This window comes from Vicugna pacos, chromosome 9, assembly GCF_048564905.1.
Source record: "Vicugna pacos chromosome 9, VicPac4, whole genome shotgun sequence".
NCBI lineage: Eukaryota > Metazoa > Chordata > Mammalia > Artiodactyla > Camelidae > Vicugna > Vicugna pacos.
In genome coordinates, this window is record NC_132995.1 from 3,690,924 (window position 1) to 3,711,809 (window position 20,886).

A 20,886-nucleotide genomic window follows, 5' to 3' on the forward strand; every position below is an offset into this window, starting at 1 on the left:
AGTGATATCATTTAATTGTCACAGAAAGTGTATCATTTTTCTTCCCTAGAGAACTGCCCATGTTCTTGTTTTGGTTGATTGTATGTTCAGTTGAAATGTGAATCTCTCCCTTCTCTCTGCTGTGAGCTGGTAGTTGATCTAGAGGTTTGATCACATCCTGATTCAACTTTTCATGAAGACCGTGTTACGGGCAGTGTACTGTGCTGTCTGTTACAGCACATGGGATTGCGTGCTGTACGGTGGTCCCACATCAGGAAGGAAAGGCGAAAATCAGGCGATGTCAATCTCGTCCATCAGAGTTTCGCCTAACAGTTTCCATCGCCATCAATTGCATCCTAAGTCTGCAGTTTTATTCCAACTTGCAAGATAGTGATTTTCCTAATTCTGTTAATACTCCTCAATTTATTTTTAAATTCATCTAATAAATTTGCTGCTCAGTTTCTTGAGTCCCACCCCTCCTTCTCTCTACTTCAGTTATTCATTCCCATACACAGTCCTCTGCTTCATTATCACCAATGAGTTCAGTGTCCATAATCTCAATTTGCAGCAGCAACCTTTCATCTCATCTTTCCAGTTTAACTTCCTTTCTTTTAGTTCCACCCAACCGTGACCATTTATCAACCAACCCTTACTTCCTGCTCCCTTCTGTCTCCTCTAGCAAAGCAGGAGGTTTTTGTTTTTGTTTTTGTTTTCCTCTCAATTAAGAACTTTTCCTCACCAACTCTAGTGTGAAACTCTAAGAGTCTGAGTCAGAAAAGTAAGCAGAAATCATCATTCACACAATGCTACACAACATCTCAGTAAAGCTGGGGGAACAGATAAAAAGGATCGTTTCCCTTTATCATTATGAAATGACCCGCTTTACCTGTTTTTAGTCTCTTTATCGTAAGGTCTAATTTGCCTGATACTAATGGAGCCGCCCCAGCTTTCTCATGTTGCTGTCCACACAATGTATCTGTTCCTTTCCTTTTACTTCCAAACTACTTGTGTCCTCCTATTGAACGTGTAACTCTTGACATAATGTACAGTCGCCTGCATTTCCTTCTCATTTGCAATCTCTGTGTTTTTGCTGGAAAGAGGCACAATAAGGCACTTCTTATTTTGCACATCATATTTTATTTCTTCCTCTGGTTGCTGGTTACATTGCTGTACTTTCTTTTTGAAAATTCATCTTGCTGGACATTTATGAAGCCTGCACTTTTAAGTATGTATATTATGCCTTTAAAGGTTTACTTAAAATTATACAACATTAAAATCATTTCCTCTGTTGGCAGTGACTACAGGGCTCTAAACGCACCCCATCCTCACAATTCACAGAGGCTCAAAGTGTCCATGAATCAGCAGGTGCCTCCCGTGTACGCAGGGATTCCACACAGCATCCGTGTCCTGTGGTTAAGAGGATTCATCACCAGGGATGTTATTGTCAAGAGTCTGTGAGTCGGAGGCTGGAGGCTGTGGATCAGTGGTCCCCGCCGAGCTGTGTCGGATCCCATATCCAAAGTATATGGCGAGACCTAGTCGGGCAATGAGACGATGAGAAGGAAAAGTAGGCACCCTCCCCACTTACAGATGCCCAATAGGCCACCTATTATGACATCTTACACATTTTTGGGAAAAGGTAGTTGGAAGTGTGTTGGGTTCAGCCACTCAGGAGACCTTTTTATTTTTCCCAGGAACTCACTTACCAATGGCATTCCAGACACCAAACTGGGCCCAGGTCCGAGTGGTCATCTGCATCATCAAGTGGACATTCACGAAGATGCTCAGCAGTGGGAGGACAGGCAGAGCAGGCACCTGCGGGCGAAGGCAGCTACCCTGAGGGCACCGCGGACCTCGCGAAGGCAGGCCCCGCCCCCAAGCGGGGGTCGGGGGGAGACGCCAGGCCTGTTCACACTGTGCAGCCAGCGCCTCCCCAGATTGGGTGTGTAAAGCGCTGAGAGTGGACCAGGGAAGGGCCACTGGTTATGGCAACTCTCCCTTTTCCCTAGTCCAGCAATCCCTAGATTGCAAAGCATGCAGACTTCCTTCACTGAAGGTGGATAGTTTGGGTGCATAAGGTCACCCACCTTGAAGGGAGGAGGAGTGGGGCCCTGGGGCTGCCTCCAGATGGTGACAGTGACCCCGGCGATGAGCACCAGCAGCAGCACAGCCACCGTTGTGCAGACGGGGTCTCCAGAGAACACACGGCGGGGCCACTGGGCCAGCACCAGGCTCAGGGCCGTCAGCAGGGGAACTGCAGGGTCCAGTTGGAGGAGAACAGGGTCAAGTCCAGAAGCCAGTGTGTCAGGCCTTGGGTCACACGCCTCCCCAAACTGCCCTCATCAGGAAGCTCATATTATCTCCAAGAAGCCTTAGCAACCACCAAGGTCACACTCCCACCCCATCCTCTCAATTTCTGAACACCGCCAAAGAGCCATCCCACTGCTCACCAAGCAGTAAGGCACATCTGTAGACAATCCAGCCAGATTTCTGAGAGGGGCTGGTATTCATAGGGTCACACAGAGTCTTTAGAATGTTTGAGTTTCCACGTTGATGCTTCATCCCAATGTTCTCCCTTGTTTTCTCACTCTTGCTTAAATTCCGGTCTGGCTGGTACCTGAATTAGAAGTGTTGAGGTAATGTTAACAGCATCTCCTACTCACCCAACATCAGACAATGAAATCCAGCTCTTTTCTGACGTGAGCACAGTAAGACATTTAGAAGGCAGCAAGAAGGCAGATGAGGATTACCTCCCCATCCATCCCCACAAGTCCGTGACCCCCGGTCAAGATGTGGTGGATGCTCACCTGATAACGAGAACAGAAAGAGCTAACAGGGAGTAAGCCAGCAGGGTCCCAACTGACACGAGGACCACAAGATCACTGAACTCAAAGAGTAACGCCATGATCCCTAGAAGGAGGCACAAATGAGGTGGGTGGGGGTGGTGAGAAACCACTGGAAATACCCAAATTAAGGAAATTGGTCAAAGAGAGAGTGGGTGGAAGGGCTTCAAGGTGGAACAGAAGGACATGGAGCTCACCCTCTCCCACAAATACATCAAAAATACATCTACATGTGGAACAATTCTCACAGAATACTTACTGAACTCAGGCGTAAGATCTTGTACCAGTGGAATTACAAGGAAAATCATCACAAAACCAGATAGGAGGGGGAAAAAAAAGAAAAAGGAAATTGGGACTGGACCTGTCCCTCAGGAAGGGAGCAGCAGAAGAGGAAAAGTGCTCTCGCCCTGGGAAGCCCCGTGTCCAGTGGGGAGCTTAGGTGGGGCAGAAGGGGAGCCTCAGGGGCTCAGGGCAGAGCACAGAGCCACTTTCAGCAGACAGAACAGACAGAGGCTGGCACAGAGGGTCTGTGCAATCCCTAGCTTGAGACATGAGCCAGCTGGTGCAGGATGGGACTTGGTGCTGGAACTCCGGCTTCAAAGGACAGACCTGGGAAGAGGACTGGGGATGACTGTGCAGATGCAGCCTCAGGTGGCTGGAGTGTGGTGTGGGCTGAGTCTGGGAGTGTGTGCAAAAGAGCCTGGGCCAACCATAGAAATCTACACTGCTGGCACACACAGAGGAAGAGGAGTGCAACACAGCTGGCCCTAGCAGCCCTCTCTGCTGGCCCAGTGGGCATTGCTCAGCACCAGTGTTAATGCACTGTCATGGAGGGAGAGGTGGATCCAGACATAGCAGTATTCTCAGCTTGCACTGGAGGAGCACAATCACTGGTGCGTGGCTCCCAAGCACTGGCAGGGTTGAAGCCTGAACTCATTCCAAGGGGTTGCAAGACTTCTCAGGCAGGACTGGAATTTGAGTCAAGCCCTTGGTGGCTGTGGTGGATCTGCTTCATTGGTGCCTTTGTGGATGGGACCTCTGGAAAAACCAAGTGCAATACTGGGACACAGCAGGGGTGGGCCTGGGGCTAACAACAGGCGTACGAATGCGGAGGGGGGCTGGAGTCTGGCTTGACCCTGTGGCCCATGGTGGATCCAGGTGTGTGACTGCACATGCACAATGGTGAGTCCTGGTGCCTGATGGTGAATATGCACCGATGGCTTTGTGGCTGCAGAGCCTGGGGGACACCAGGGTGGGCTGCTGGCATTCCTGCAGCTTAGGGGCAACAGGGTCAGCATCAAAAACGTGTTCTTTGTAAACCTGCATGAGTGAAAGGCAACACCCAGAGGGCACTTCCCGGTGGACGTTCCCTGCAGAGGAATACTCAGCTGCTCCTCTCGCAGCGGAAGGGCTCCAGCACTGCCCTCCACGCATCACAGCTCAGAAACGGATCTGGGGCTTCCATTCCCACCACAGGCAAGCAGACTCAGTCCCTGGCAGTGCTGTGATTGTCGCCAAGCAAAGAGGAGGCTCTGTTCAACATCCACTGCAGACTCTGGTCACCACAACACCAAAATCACACCACCTACAAGCAGGTAAGAGCCAGCACACATGGAGGAAAGGCATGGTAGCCATCCACACTAAAAATGGCCCTTGTGACACACATATTAGATGTGCACAGTCTACTCGGAAATTCTCCCACACAAAAACAGCCCTTCAAGACCACAGTAGACGCCTGACACTCCTGCGTTCATAGAGTCCGAGAAATGTAAGACGAAGAAGCTGAGGAACCGCTCCCAATGGAAAGAGCAAAGGAAGTTCCCTGAAAGAACCAACAGTCAAATAGGCCTCTACAGTCTACCAGAACCTGAATTCAAAAAGGAAATAAAAAAAAGGACTGAAGGAAATAACAGAGGTTATCAACAGAAATGCAGAATAGTGTAAAAAGGAATTAGGAACTACAAAGAGGAGCCAACTAAGATTAGAAAACTCAATTGCTGAGATAAAAGCCAAGCTAAAGGCAATCGATAGCAGACTAAATAATGCAGAAGAACAAATAACTGATTTAGAAGGTAGACTAATGGAAATTGCCCAATCAAAACAGCAGACAGGAAAAGACATGAAAAAGTGAAAGCAATATGAGAGACTTATAGGATAGTATAAAGCACACACGAACCTAGAAATCAACTACCAGAAAAAAACACAACTGCATGGAGACTAAACAACATGCTACTAAAAAAACCAATAAGTCAATAATGAAATCAAAAAGGAAATTAAAAAATATTTTGAGACAAATGACAATGAAAACACAAGCACACAAAATCTATGGGATGTAGCAAAGCAGTCCTAAGAGAGAAGTTCACAACAATACAAGAGTTCCTAAAAAAAAAAAAAAAAAAAAAGAATAATCTCTAAGAAATAACCTAACTTACCCCTTTAAAATAATTAGAAAGAGAAGAATAAACAAAACCTCAAGTCAGCAGAAGGAAAGAAATAATCAAGATCAGAGAGGAAATAAATAAAATAGAGATTTAAAAACCAATAGAAATAATCAAACCAAGAGCTGGTTTTTGAAAAAGTAAACAAATCAACAGAACTTTGGCCAAGCTCATCAAGAAGAAAACAGGGAGGACATAGATAAACAAAATAAGAAATGAAAGGGGAGAAATTACAACCAACACCACAGAAATACAAAAACAAAGTAAGAGAACACTATGAACAATTATATGGCAACAAATTGGGCAACCTAGAAGAAATGGACAAGCTTCTAGAAACATACAGTCCACCAAAACGGAATCAAGAAGGAATAGATCATTTGAACAGATGGGTCACTAGAAGCAAAATAGAATCAGTAATAAATCCCACCCTTACAAGCAAATGCCCAGGACTGGATGGCTTCACTGGCGGATTCTACCAAACTCACAAAGAAGGGCTCTTAGCGATCCGTCTCTAACTCTTTCAAAAGACTGATGAGAAGGGAACACTCCTGAACGCAGTCTATGAGGCACCATTACCCTCATACCAAAGCCAAAGACCATACCAAAACAGAAAAGTACAGGCCAATGTCTTTTGTGAATATGTTTATTCCTTTGATAACCATCTAAGTTTAAAAAGCTAAAGCTCTAATCTGTTCTTAGAAACAATGATCAGTATATATACATAAACTAAAAAAGTGTGCAGTATATTGTATATATGTACTTGTATGCAATATAGTGTACATGTGCAATCAGACTGCAATAATTCTACATAATAAAACTCAAAAAGGGGAAAAAATGGCCTAAAGGCTTAAACATAACACAGGACACTGTAACCTCCTAGAAGAAAACAGGCAAAATTTTTCTGATATAAATCTTAGCAACATTCTATTAGGGCAGTCTACCCAGGCAATAGAAATAAAAGCAAAAATAAACAAATGGGCTGAATTAAAACTTATAAGCTTTTGCATAGCAAAGGAAACCATAGGCAAAGCAAAAACACAACCTATGGAATAGGAAAAAATATTTGCAAATGATGTGATTGACAAGGGCTTAATTTCCAGAATAAACAAACAGCTCAAACAACTTAATAATAAAAAACAAACAACTCAGTCCAAAAATGGGCAGAAGACCTAAACAAGCAGTTCTCCAAAGAAGACATACAAATGGCCAATAAGCACATGAAAAAAATGCTCAATATTGCTAATTATCAGAGAAATGCAAATCAAAACTACAGTGAGATACCCCCTCATACCAGTCAGAATGGCCATTATTAAAAGGTCAACAGATGCTGGAGAGGGTGTGGAAAAAAGGGAACCCTCCTACACTGCTGGTGGGAATGCGGTTTGGTGCAGTCATTATGGAGATTCCTCAAAAGACTAAAAATAGACTTACCATATGATCCAGCAATCCCACTCCTGGGAGATAACTCTAATTCAAAAAGATGCTTACATCTCAATGTTCATAGCAGCACTGTTTACAATAGCCAAGACATGGAAACAGCCTAAATGTCCATCAACAGGTGACTGGATAAAGAAGAAGTGGTATATTTATACAAAGGAATACTACTCAGCCATAAAAAGAATAAAGTAACACCATTTGCAGCAACATGGATGGACCTGGAGAATGTCATTCTAATTTAAGTAAGCTAGAAAGAGAAAGAAAAATACCATATGATATCACTTATACGTGGAATCTAAAAAAAAAAAAAACCCACGAGTGAACCTATTTACAAAACAGAGACAGACTCACAGACATAGAAAACAAATTTATGGTTACCAAGAGGGGAAAAGGGGTGGGGAGGGATAAATTGGGAATTCAGGATTTATAGATGCTAACTACTGTATACAAAATAGATAAACAACAAGATCCTGCTGTGTAGCACAGGGAACTATATTCAATACCTTGTAACAGTCTGTAATGAAAAAGAACGTGAAAAGGAATATATATGTACAAATGAATGACTATGCTATATACTAGAAATTAACACAACATTGTAAATCAACTATAATTTAATCAAAAATTCAAAATTCAAAACTTAAAAACTAAAAAAAAAAAAAAAGAGTGGGTTCTGTTTATTCACCTGCAAGATTTCCAGAAACCAAGGTGGCCACGATGGGCGTGCGTGTGTGAGCATGGGTCTGGGCAAGTCCTTGGAAAAGCAGCCCGTCCTTTGCCATTGTGTAGATCAACTGAGGTATGAAAAACATGACACCCAGGAGGCTAAAGAGAAAATGGAAGCACGTGTGGGGATTTATAGCAGAAGGACAGCCTGAGGCTTCTGTTTCCTAGTCTACGTGGGGTAAGTTGTCTTTACTTGTCTCCAAATCCCAAGAGCAGGGACAATTGAGAATCTAAGGGGAAAGCTCTGACACTGACCTGCGTGCAAGTGCACAGAGGGTGCCGACAGCCACCACATGGCCGGCAGGAGCCCACCCAACGTGGAGAAGAGCCTGCGGCAAGGGGCTCTCGGGGTCAATCTGGTAGTACGGCACCATGAGGGTGAGTGACACTGAGACGCCAAAATACGCCAAAAAGCAGATGAAGATAGAGATCATGATGCTCAAGGGGATGGAGCGCTGAGGATTCTGGGCTTCCTCCCCTGCAGGATGGGTGGAAATATTAGGTCAGGAAAATATCTCGGAGTGAAAGCACAAAATCCCCTTCCCTCTTGAACCTCTAAAAACAGAATAACCTTCTACCAACACCCATGCCCAAGAGCAGCCCAAATTGTACCCAAACCTCTGATGGGACACACAGCGACTGTGTTACCTTTAGTGGCAATATCTTCAAAGCCAACAAATGCGTAGAAACATGTAGCTGCTCCTTGGAGAATCCCATCAAAGCCAAAAGGCACAAACCCTCCAGAACCCAGAGGGCCCAAGCTGCGGTCAGGGGAGGAAAGAGAAGAACGTGGGTGAGGTGTGTTTGGTGATCTCTGCCGGACTCCTCAGCTGACACCATGGCTCCTGAGCTCCAGGAGCCCCATCATCTGGAGCCACCAGCCCAGATCGGTTTAGTCCCCACCATACTTCTAGCTCTGCCCCAACACACACATCACCAAGGCCAGGAGCACCCTCCTAACCTGTAGGTGCCACTGGGTCCAGGTGCTGTCAAGTTATAGTCCTGCTCCATGAGCTGCCAGTTGTGCAGGTCTCCCTTAATGAAGCCAGAGAGGATGATGAAGCCGAGAACCAAAAGGTTCAGGCCTGTGAACACTTTGGTAACCAGGGCCGACTCTCGAGCTCCCAGAACCAGCGCTCCTGTGGGAAAGATGGGACATGAAACTTCCAAAATAACTAACTGCATAGAGACTAGTGGTGGTCAGGGGCTGGGAACGGGGGACAGGGGTGGGGGGGCAGTGACTTCTCAGTGGAAATGAGGTTCCGGTTGCCCAACATTGTCAATGTCCTAAATGCCACTGAATTGCACGCTTTAAGATGTTTAATTTGTTATTGTGGCAATCATTTGATAGACAATATATCTGTCTGTCAAATCGTCATATTGTACATCTTAAACTTATACAATTATAATTATAATTAATCAATTATATCTCAATAAAGCTAGGGGGAAACAAAATGGTTAATTTTATGCTATGTGGATTTCTTCTCAATTAAAAAAACTTTGGTCTCAGTACAGAGGAAGACAGTTGTTGGTCAAACTAGATGAACCTCAGCTGGGGGTGATTTTGTCCCCGAAGGGACATTTGGCAATGTCTGGAGACACTGTGTCACAATTTGGGGGCTGGAGGTCAATGGTATCTAGTGAATAAAATCCAAGGATGCTATACGTTGGACAATGATTAAAATAAAAAAACCCTACAATGTGCAGGACAGCTCCCCACAACAGAGAATGGTCCAGCCTAAAAGGTCAACAGTGCCAAGAGTGGGGAACAGTGGTCTGTGTCTTGCCTTCCTGCGTTAAAACTGCCAACCCTTCTTTCCAGTTTGAATCCCCCCTGCCATTCTGCCACCAAAGCCCTTTCCCACTCCAGCTTCCCCCTGCACCCCACTCTTCCTTTCCCGCCTCTGACCCCTCCTTACCAGTCATCAGCAGCACCAGGCCCAGCACCACAAAGTCTGGGTACGCGGCCAGGAAAGAGGGCATATGAGGAGAGAACGTTTCCTGCAGGCCCTGAGAGATGTGGTTCCCAATCAGGCTGTCAAAGGTGTAGCTCCAGGCCCTGGCCACACTTGCTACGGCTGCAGTGGCAGAAGAAGGAACATTCAGTGGCAAACATGAATTGAACCCCTACTATGGGCCTTGGGATGTGTTTTGAGATGGGAAATACAAAATACCTAATTCATTTCATGAGTAGATTCAGATAATTCATGAAATAGGTCAGCTATATTAGGAGAGCGATGTTATGCAAGAAAATAAGAAAGTGGGAGCAAGAAGTCTAGGAGATGAGGGCTGAAATTTAAATCGAGTGTTAAGGAAACTCCACAAATGCAACAGCTGAGCAAAGCCTTCAAAACGGTGAGGGGATGAGCTGTGGGACGTGTCTCCCTGTCACCCACTTCCCACAGTTCCCACTCCCTCTCTGTTCTTGGTCCCACCACTGAGGGAAAGCAGGAGAGAGCTGAGTAGAAAAAAGTTGTGGCGTTTTCTTGATACTATTACCTTCTTCTCCCACAAAGTGGATAACAGATTTCTTATGAATGAGTGAAGACTCAAATTCCCACTACTACCTTCCTGATCTTAAGCCCCACACCTTCCCTCACCCCATCATCTCACCAATGACTAAGGACAGTATGAGGTTCCAGCCAGTGATGTAGGCACACAGTTCTCCCACTGTGACATAGCTGTAGAGGTACGCAGACCCAGAACGTGGTACCCGGGCCCCAAACTCCGCATAGCAGAGCCCAGACAACACAGAAGACAGGGCGGCCACCAGGAAGCAGACGACAATTGCTGGTCCAGCTATGTGCTTGGCCACTCCACCAACCAGGATGTAGATGCCAGCCCCCAGGGTGTTGCCCACACCCAAGGCCACCAGGTTTGAGGTGTTCAGATGACCTCTAGGTATCCCATACTCTTTCCTGGGCATTAGTGGCTGCTTGCGGACCAGCTTCTGACAAAATTGGAGAACATTTTGACACCGCATCCTTGACGGAGTTGAGGAGGCTCAGATCTGCTGAGAAAACAAGACACAAACCATCAAGAATGTCCACCTGCCCTTGGCCCTAGGATTCTGATTCCACAGAACAACGGAGTTACGGGAGCACGTGGTAGAAGGACACATCGGGCAAGTCCCCATCTCTGAACTTCAGTTTCCTGGAACATAAAGAAGACATTTAATATGTTTCAAAGTTATTTGAAAGGTTGTTTGAAGAGAAGTGAGGGGGAGCAGAATAGGTGACCCCAAAATGTGCTCCTTTGGCGTGTGGATTGCTTTGAGTGGAAGACAATTAAGATCCAGCCAACTCAGGAAATGCATTTTTGTCTCCTTTAACTGATCAAAATAATTTAGATTAGGGGGCCCATGCCAGGAGGAGAGCTGTTACCAGAGGTAACTTTCTATCTCAGAAAGACTTGTCTGCATGGAGTGACAAACATTGTTTACCAAGCATTTCTTCATTCCCTCTTGCCGTGGGCTGCCTTCCTCTCCTTGAAGTCCCAGACCCTTACCCCCTTCTTCTTAGCTCAGGTTAGCATATAAGCTTCAATTGCCTCACTGTCTTTGATCCTGTGAGTTTTTGTGGTGCTCCTGTACAGAGCAAATTAAATTTGTTAATCTAAATTGTATCAATTTAATTATTAACCCAGCCAAAGAAACTGGAAAGAAAACTTTCCTGCCCCTGCAGAGCAAAACCTTCCAACACAGATCCTGGCACGCAGTTGCAGCTTAACTGGTATGAGTGAAGCAGGTAAGAAAGCAGATCTTTGAATTGTAATCAACCAGGTCTACTGGTTCAAATCCAGCCCTGCTAGGTATTAGCTTGCTTGATTTTGCAAAAACTACATAGGACTTTTTATCCTCTTTTACTCTAAAACAGGGGAAATAATTACCATCATTTCCTCCCTTCCCTGATATGTGTGGAGTGACTCTTTAAAGGGCTGAATGTTCAGACAGCTCAGACTCCACACATTTCCTCATCAAGGATCCTGAAACCTGACAGTGTCCTGTTTCATTGCCTGCAGTGCGAAATGGAACAGGAACTCTGAGTTGGGGCAGAATGAGATGGAATTTGTAGGGAGGGACAGACTCCAGCCCAGTGCAGTGACAGCATCAAACCAGAGCAGCCTCCCAGTTGCCTGCAGGGAGGGAGGACTAACCTTCATCTTGAATCAGAAATGACAGGACTCTGCGTCCTATCCTTTGGGGGCATGGAGTGTCTCCTCACTGCACGGCTCTGCTGGGCGAGGCGGACCCAGGCAACACAAGTTACCATCACGAGTGTCCACCCATAATATTCCAAAGTCCAAGTTTTGCATTTTGATTAAGAGCAAGCATTCAAAGAGCCAGGAAACTATGATGAGCATCTTGGTTCCACCACCACCCCTGTGCCTTTGAACAAGCCATTTATTTCTCTGGACCTCTGTTTTCTTCTTTTTCAAACACTGCTGAGGAACCCTTGTGCACAGTTAGCAGGAATGTAAAATGGTGCAGCTGCGTGGATAAAGTATGGTGGTTCCTCAACAAGTTAAAAATAGAATTCCCATATGATCCACAATTTCACCTCTGGGTGTACACCCAAAAGAACTGAAAATAGGGTCTCAAAGAGGTATTTGCATACCCATGTTCATAGCAGGATTATTCACAATGAAAGATGGAGGCAATCCAAATATCCGCCCACAAATGAATGGATAAATGGCAATGTGGTCTATACACACAGCGGAGTATCATTCAGCCTTAAAAAGCCAGGAAATTCTGACCCGTGCCACAACACGGAGGAGCTTGAGGACATTATGCTACGTGACCTAGGACAGTTACAGAAAGACAAATACTGTATGATTCCAGTTGTATGAGGAACTGAGAGTGGTCAAATTCACAGAGACACAAAGGACAATAGGGGTTTGCCAGGGGCTGGGGTGAGGGGAAAATGGGGAGTTATTGTTAAATGGGGACAGAGTTTCAGATTTACAAGATGAAAAGAGTTTTGGAGATTGGTTGCACAGCAAGGTAAATATACGTAACATTACTAATTGCACACTTAAAATGGTTGAGATGGCCAATTTTATGCTATATGTATCTTACCACCATATTTCAAAATTACTGTCAATAATAAATAATAGATCCAGCTTCAGAGTTGCTGGCTTAGCAAACCCAATGGTGATTTAATATAAATCACCATACAGCCCTCCTCCGGTGATACTAAAATCCCCAGATGCTCAAGTCCCTTACGATTGCCTGGGTATCCACAGAGGGGAAACCCACAGATACAAAGGGCCAGCAGAATACAGGAGACTGGATCAGTGGTCCACATGTCGCAAACCTTGCATAAATGTTATCTTTACTATTATTCACACCTGATCCCCAGTCAGAAAAAGAAGTCTTAGAATCTCCAGGCACCCACCTCTTCTCACACAAACTCGCACCTCTCCCAGCTCCTCCTGCTTTCATCTGGGAATAATTGTCTTTCCACCCTCAGGCTGGAGGTAGGCTGACCCAACCCCACTCTCGGATTGCAGAGGTCTTTCCAGGAGTATCTGAACCCAGGGCCAGTCTCCTACAGAAAAGGGGTTACCCAAGACTTACTGGATATTTGGAGTAGATCCTGGAGCACTGGATTCAAGTCAGTGATGCTGAGTTTAAGCCATGTAGGGCTGGGACTGACGCATCTCTAAAAATACAAGCGGGGAGTCCTGGAGCATAAAAGACAACACTTATCCTCTAGGTTGCTGGGATAGGGATGGGGGGAGCACTGTAGTGGTGCTATCAGCCCTCGACACTTGTGTGGTTACCCTCAAGAATGGTCTGAATGTTTTTGTATTGTGGTAAAATACACATAACATAAAACTTGCCACTTTTATCATTTTTAAGTAATGTTAAATACGTTCACATTTTGTGCAAGCAAACCCCAGAACTTTTTCATCTTGCAAAGCTAAAGTTTTGTATCCTGTGAACAATAATTCTGTCTTTCTACCCCACAGTTCCTGACAATCACCATGCTACTCTCTGTCTCAATTAATATGACCATTTGAGATACTTCATTTAAGTGGAACTATATATCACTTACTTAGGCTTATTTCAATTATTATAATGTCCCCCAAATTTCTCCATTCTGTAGCATCTAGAAGTGTTCCCTTCCTTTTTGATGCTGACTAATACTCTGTTATTCGTACATACCATGTTTGGCTTATCTATTCACTGGTCAGTGGGCACTTGGGTTGCTTTCATGTTTTGGTTACTGTGAATAATGCCGCTATGAACATAAGTGTAAAAATATCTCTTCCAGAGTGTGCTTTCAATTCTTTTGGGTGTATCCTCAGAAGCAGAATTGCTAAATCCGAGGGCTCTAAGATTTTTGTATGCTTGTAAAGGAGAAATTTTCACATAGTGAGGTACTGGGTGTAGCTGAGCAGGCCCATTGCCATTGGTGACCATCTGATATTTGTAACGATGTTTGAAACTGTTTAAGTGTGTAATGGTTGACAGAGTTTCTCTCAGGGGAGGGTGTAGCTCAAGCGGTAGAGCATATGCTTTGCATGCATGAGGTCCCAGGTTCAATCCCCAGTACCTCTTCTAAAAATAAACAAATAAGTAAAACTAATTACCTCCAACCAACAACAACAAAAAATAAATTAAAATAAAGTTTTTCTCATGCTCTTGCTGAGCAGGGCTAAGCTGGAGAGGAGGGACACTGGGGTGACCTGCCCAGCCCCTTTTGGTGCTATGCGCAGGGGTCAGGCTCAGTGCACAGCTGTCACGTCCAGTGTCCTCCTCTTGACCACAACACCTCATAAACAGCAGATGGATGTTTTGTGCATCTTGTTCATAAATCGCCCCAACTGCACATGTCTGCCGTTGTTTTTGGCCCCTTGTGATTTCCTTAAATCCTGTTGCTTGAGGAGGTGCCAGGCCTCAGCCTACTTGAAAGGCTAAAAGCATTTATCAACCTGACTTGAAACTGCACAAGTTTTCTCTAGAGCTCTTTTTCACAGAGCCTCTTCCTATGCATCTTTTGTTCTAGGTACAAGAATATTAAAGAAAAGACCCAAAGCCAGAGGTGAACTTCATACCCGGCAGAGGGAAGGGGGCTGCTGCATCTGCAAAGACAGGAACAAGTTTGCAACAGTTTGTCACCCTGTGTGAGATCTCCATGGAAATTAGCTCCACTCCTTGAACTCTTGAACTTTTACTATAAAACCCCCTCCCTTCTCTCCCCAGCCGGCTCACAGTCTTAGAGGCATTAACCCACTGTGACCTCATTTGCCAGGGAAAGAAATAAAGCTGCCTTTTCTACTTCATCTAAAACTCTGTCCCTGAGTCTCAATTTGGTAAGCAGGGTTTGGAGGCCAAGTTTCAGCAACATGGGGAAGTTACTTTGGCTTACATATGGTTCAGCCTGAGCTTGGTGTAAATGAACCCAAACTGTCAAACACTCACAGCATGTCTGCTTTAACCATTAAGGTAAAGGATTTTTTTTTTTTTTGAAGACAAGAATGACTAACTCCCCTCTTACAGTGTCCACCTTAACCTTCCTGGAAGATAAGGTTCCCCTCCCAGACACCAAGGTCCTGTGGTGTTGCTGTCTATGTACTAAGTCTGTGTCTTGAAATCTTTCTTCTGTCATTTTTTAAATTATTTTTTTCTTTTTCTTTCACAAACCCTTGTGTCAGGGATTGACATTCAATAGACCGCAGTGAGGGAGCTGCTTTGCTATCTGCGAAACCCCAACTCAGAAGCAGGCGGTCTACAAACGGTGTAGCACCAGGCTCCCCAGCGTGTGGCATGTGAACGGTGAGGGGGTGGCCCCCTTTCCAGCCACGCCCTGTGTCGCAGGATGTCTCCTGAACTCTTGAGGGAAAATACCCTGTCAGGTGCGATGTGTGTTGTTTGTTCAGATAAGGTAGAAGTCCGTTCTGAAAACCGTGCTTCAATGGAGCAGTTCCTCAGAGCGATCTGAGAGGCTGTCATCCCGGCTCGAGTCCTCAGAAATGTCCACCAAATAAAATGTAACTGTCAGCTCTTAGGCTGTGCCTTTATTTCAGTCGACATCATTGTGAAATGACCCACTTTGTCTGTTATTATTCTCTTTTTCATAAAGTCTGCTTTGTCTGTTATTAATATAGCTGCCCCAGCTTTCTCGTGTTACTGTTCACGAGGGGGGTCTGTTCTGTTCCTTTTACTTCCAACCTCTTTGTGTCCTAATATTTAAAGTGCAACTCTTGACAGATACATAGTTTTTTGTGTTTGCTTCCCATGTGGCAATCTCCATGTTTTTGCTGGAAATAAGTATAAAAAGACACTCCTTATGTGCAGGTTAATATTTTATTTCTTCCTCTGGTTTCTGGTTACATTATTATACTTTCTTTATGAAAATTCATCTTGCTGAATATTTAAGAAGTCTGCCCTTTTAAATATGTATATTATTCTTTTGAATGTTTACTGAAAAGTTAGTGACCATTAACTTCATTTTGTCCTCTGCCATGAGTACAGGGCTCTAAATGCATGCTGCCTTCACTCTCCATTGAGGCTCAAAGTGTCCATGACCCAGCAGGTACCTTCCGTGTTTAGAGGGATTCCACACAGCATCCGTCTCCTGTGGTTAAAAGGATTCATCACCAGGGATGATTTGTCAAGAGTTTAGGAGTCGGCGGCTGGAGGCTGTGGATCAGTGTTCCCCGCCAAGCTGTGTCGGATCCCATATCCAAAGTATATGGCGAATCCTAGTCTGGCAATGAGACAATGAGACAATGAGAAGGAAAAGTAGGCACTCTTCCCACTTACAAAGGCCCAATAGGCCTCCTATTGTGGAGTCTGACACAGTTTGGGGGAGGGGCAGTAGGAAGAGGGTTGGATTTAGTCACTCAAGAAGTCTCTTTATCCCAGAAACTCACTTACCAATGGCATTCCAGATGCCAAACTGGGCCCAGGTCTCAGGGGTTACCTGCATCATCCAGTAAACATTCACAAAGATGCTCATAAGAGGGAGGACAGGCATTGCAGGGACCTGCGGGCAACGTCAGTTAATCCCTGAACACGCCACAGACCTCGCAAAGGCAGGCCCCGCCCCCACGTGGGTGGGGAGACTCCAGTCCTAGTCACACTGTGCATCCAGTGCCTACTGAGGTTGGGTGTGTAAAGCACTGAGAATGGATCAGGGAAGGGCCACTGGTTATAGCAACTCCTCTCCTTCCCTGGTCCAGCCAAGATAGTTCAGACTCACAGTGTGCAGACATCACTCACTCAGGGTGGAGTTTGGGCACATAAGGTCACCCACCTTGAAGAGAAGAGGAGTGGGGCCCCGGGGCTGCCTCCAGATGGTGACAGTGACCCCGGTGATGAGCACCAGCAGCAGCACAGCCACCGTTGTGCAGACGGGGTCTCCAGAGAACACACGGCGGGGCCACTGGGCCAGCACCAGGCTCAGGGCCGTCAGCAGGGGAACTGTAGGGTCCAGTTGGAGGAGAACAGGGTCAAGTCCAGAAGCCAGTGTGTCATGTCCTTGGGTCACACGCCTCCCCAGACTGCCCACATCAGGAAGCTCATATTATCTCCAAGAATTCTCAACACCTGCCAAGGTCACACTCCCACCCCATCCTCTCAATTTCTGAACACCTCCAAAGAGCCATCCCACGGCTCACCAAGCAGTAAGGCACATCCGTAGACAATCCGGCCGGATTTCGGAGAGGGGCTGGTGTTCACATGGCTCCACAGAAGCTTTAGAATGTTTGAGGTTCCTGCTTCAGGCTCAGGTTTGGAAGAACTTGGTTCACGTTCAGAAATTTCACTTTTGTTCTTTGTGTTCTCATTCTTGCTTGAATTCAGATCTGGCTGGTACCTGAATTAGAAGTATTAAGGAAATATTAACAGCAGCCCCTACTCAGCCAACATCAGCCAGCTTATCCCACCTCTGTCCTGCCTCAAGCATGGCGGGACAGTTAGAAGGCAGCATGAGGGCAGAAGAGGATTAACTCCCCATCAGTCTCCATGAGCCCAAGACCCCCAGCCGAGGTGTCATGGAGTCTCACCTGAGGACAAGAACAGAAAAAGGCATGATGGTGTACGCAAGCAGGATCCCAAGAGATATCAGTTCCACGATGTCATGGAACTTGAAGAGTAACGCCAGGAGCCCTAGAATGAGTGTGTGGGGAGGGAGTGAGAAGCCACTGGAAAAGTCCAAAACAAGGAAATTAATCAAAGAAGGAGAGTGATTTATTTACTCACCTGCAAGACTTCCAGAAGACATGGTGGCCATGATGGGAGTGCCTGTGCCGGCACGGATGCTGGCAAGTTCCTGGAAAAGGAGCCCGTCATCTGCCATTGCATAGGTCATGCGAGACATGAAGAACATGGTACCTAAGAGGCTGGGGAAAAAATGGAAATGTGTGTGAGGACACGGAGATACAGGACAGATTGGAGCATCTGATCTTTAATCTACTGCTCTGAATCTATTTGGCATACGGTGTATTTCCCTCTAAGTGTCTCTCAGTGTCAAGGGACAGGATACCTGAGAATCTGACGGTAGATGGGGAGGAAGCCTTGACACAGACCTGTATAAAAGAGCACACAGGATGACAACAGCCATGACATAGCTGGCAGGGGCCCACCCAACATGGAGAAGAGCCTGCGGCAAGGGGTTGTAAGGATCAGTCTGGTAGTATGGCACCATGAGGGTGAGTGACGCTGAGACGCCAGAATATACCAAAAAGCAGATGAAGATGGAGATGGCCATGCTCAAGGGGATGGAGCGCTGAGGATTTCGGGCTCCCTTCCCTGCAGAAGGAGTGGAAGCACTGGATCAGAACACACTGGGGTGAAAGCACAAAATCCCCTACCCTCTTAAACCTCCAAAAGCCGGATAGTCTTCTACCAACCCCTTTGCCCAAGGGCAGCCCAAACTGGCCAAACCTCTGCTGGGAAACACAATCAGCATGTTACCTTTATTGACAATGACAGCAAAACCAAAAAACAAATAGTAGCATAAAGCTGCTCCTCGGAGAATCCCATCAAAGCCGAAGGGCACAAACCCTCCAGAACCCAGAGGGCCCAACCTATGAGAGAAGAAACGAGGAAGAACGTGGGTGAGGTGTGTTCAGCCATCTCTGCTGGACTCCTCAGTTGATACCATGAGTCCTGAGCTCCAGGACCCGCAGCATCTGGATCCGCCAGCCCGGATCTCCTTAGTTCCCAACATTTTCCCAGCTCTGCCCCAACCTCCCCCCACGCACACTATGATCAAGAGTACCCTTCTGAGCTATAGGTGCCGTTAGGTCCAGATGCTGCCAAGTTATAGTCCTGTTCCATGAGCTGCCAGTTGCGCAGGTCTCCCTTAATGAAGCCAGAAAGGAGGATGAAGCTGAGAACCAAAAGGTTCAGACCTATGGACACTTTGGCAACGAGGGATGTCACACGAGCTCCTAAAATCAGTACTCCTGTGGGGAAAGATGGGATATAAAACATTCAAAATAACCTCCTTAGAGACAGAAAGAAGAGCAGTGGTACCCAGGGGCTGGGTGAGGGGACCGGGTCAGGTGGCAGACGGACAGTGACTGCTCAGGGGGAACGGGGTTTCCTTCTGGGGTGATGAAAATATTTGGAACTTGATGGAGGTGATGGTTACACAACATTGTGAATGTACTGAATGTTATTGCGTGTACACATTAAGAGGCGTAATTTCTTATTGTGACAATCATCTCACGTATATACATCTATTAAACCATCACATGCTACACCTTAAACCTGTGCAGTGTTGGATGTCAAATATATCTCAATAAAGCTGGAAAAAACAGTAAAATGTTTAATTTTATGCTATGAGAATTGCCTCTGTATTGAAAAACAAAACCTCTCTAGTCACAGTAGAGAGGAAGAAATTTCATCTAAGGAAATGATTCAGAGCAGGGCTGATTTTGCCTCCTAGGGGACATCTGGCAGCGTCTGGAGACATTTTGATTGTCACACTTTGTGGGATGGGGTCACTGAGTAAAGGCCAGGGATGTACTCAACATCCAACAATCATTTTTTAAAATCCTTATTGCACAGGACTGCATCCCACACCAAAGAATGATCCAGCCCAAGCTGTATATGGTGCCAAGGGGAAAAAAAATGATGGTCTATTTTTTGCCTTCTTGTCATAGTTCTTTCCCATCCTAATCTCCCACCATTCTGCCATCCAACCCTTTCCCACCCAACTTCCCCTCCACACCCAACTCTTCCCATCCTATCTCTGACCCCTGTCTCACCAATCATGAGCAACACCAGGCCCAGCACCACAAAGTCTGGGTACGCGGCCAGGAAGTAGGGCATATGCACAGAGAAAGTGCCCTGTAGCCCCTGAGAGATGTGGTTCCCAGTCAGGCTGTCAAAGGCGTAGCTCCAGGCCTTGGCCACACAGGCAGTGTCTGCAGTGGCAATAGGACTATTTATTAACAAATATAAATTCATTCCCTACTATGTGCCATGGGACATTTAAAAAAAAAATAAAACAAGATACCTAATCTCAAAGAGAGACGGGAGGTCTGGGAGATGAGGGTCAAATTTAAATCGAGTGGTAAAGGAAAACCCCATGAAGGCAACAGCTGAGCAAAGACTTCAAAGCGCTGAGGGATGCGCCTGTGGGACATGTCCCCCCTCACCCACTTCCTACAGTTCCCTTTCCTTCTGGGTTTTCAGCCCAATCATTTAAGGGAAATGGGCTAGAGCAGAGTAGCATGACGTTATGGGGTTTTTCTGCCACTAAAACCCACTTCCCCTGCATGACCAGTAACAAGGTGCTTATGAATGAGTGAAGACTCCAACCCTCCCCACTAGTTTCCCAGCCTTAACCCCCACCCCTTCCCTCTCCCCATCATCTCACAAATGACAGAGAACAGTATGAAGTTCCAGCCAGTGATGAAGGCAAACAGTTGTCCCATGGTGACGTAGCTGGAGAGATACAGAGAACTGGAGCGTGGCACCCTGGCCCCAAGCTCAGGATAGCAGAGCCCAGACCACAGAGAAGACAGGGCGGCCACCAAGAAGCTGATGATAATCTCTGGTCCAGCTATATGCATGGCCACTGCGCTAGCGATGATGTACGCGCCAGCCCACAGGGTGCTGCCCACACCCAAAACCACCAGGTCTAGGATGTTCAGATGAGCCACGTGGCTCTCATACTCCTCTGCGGGCTCCAGCAGCCGCCTGCAGACCAGCTTCTGGCCAAATTGGAGAACATCCTGACACCGCATCCTAGACAGGGTTGAGGAGGCTCAGATCCGCTGAGACAACAAGACACAAAGCCATCAAGAACGTCCATCCATCCTTAGCTCTGGGAGCCCAGTTCCACAAAGCAGCAGAGATCTGGAGAGCAGGTAGGTAAGTGGGCACATTGGGCAAGTTCCTCATCTCTGAGCCTCAGTTTCTTCAAACAGAAGGAAGACTTTTTTTTTTTAATTCAAGTATAATCAGTTACAATGTGTCAGTTTCTGGTGCCCAGGAAGAC

At 46.1% G+C, this 20,886-nt stretch overlaps 2 protein-coding genes across 2 annotated transcripts; both read right to left on the bottom strand.

Moving 5' to 3' along the window:
* Positions 1–1,099: 1,099 nt before the first annotated feature.
* LOC102531794 (cationic amino acid transporter 3-like) lies at positions 1,100–10,403 on the bottom strand. Its single transcript, XM_006208614.2, has 11 exons — positions 10,034–10,403; positions 9,340–9,498; positions 8,382–8,559; positions 8,069–8,181; positions 7,676–7,898; positions 7,380–7,519; positions 2,787–2,889; positions 2,430–2,596; positions 2,067–2,233; positions 1,686–1,794; positions 1,100–1,514 (listed from the first exon to the last, which is right to left on the bottom strand). Exons 1-11 carry the CDS (start codon positions 10,401–10,403, stop codon positions 1,393–1,395), a joined length of 1,851 nt encoding a protein of 616 aa, XP_006208676.2. The 3' UTR covers positions 1,100–1,392.
* A 5,646-nt stretch (positions 10,404–16,049) lies between these two features.
* LOC102532034 (cationic amino acid transporter 3-like) lies at positions 16,050–20,632 on the bottom strand. The gene is made up of 11 exons (XM_006208615.3): positions 20,263–20,632; positions 19,649–19,807; positions 18,655–18,841; positions 18,348–18,460; positions 17,960–18,182; positions 17,634–17,773; positions 17,438–17,540; positions 17,051–17,247; positions 16,687–16,853; positions 16,308–16,416; positions 16,050–16,132 (listed from the first exon to the last, which is right to left on the bottom strand). Exons 1-11 carry the CDS (start codon positions 20,630–20,632, stop codon positions 16,050–16,052), a joined length of 1,851 nt encoding a protein of 616 aa, XP_006208677.2.
* Between the last annotated feature and the right edge of the window lie 254 nt (positions 20,633–20,886).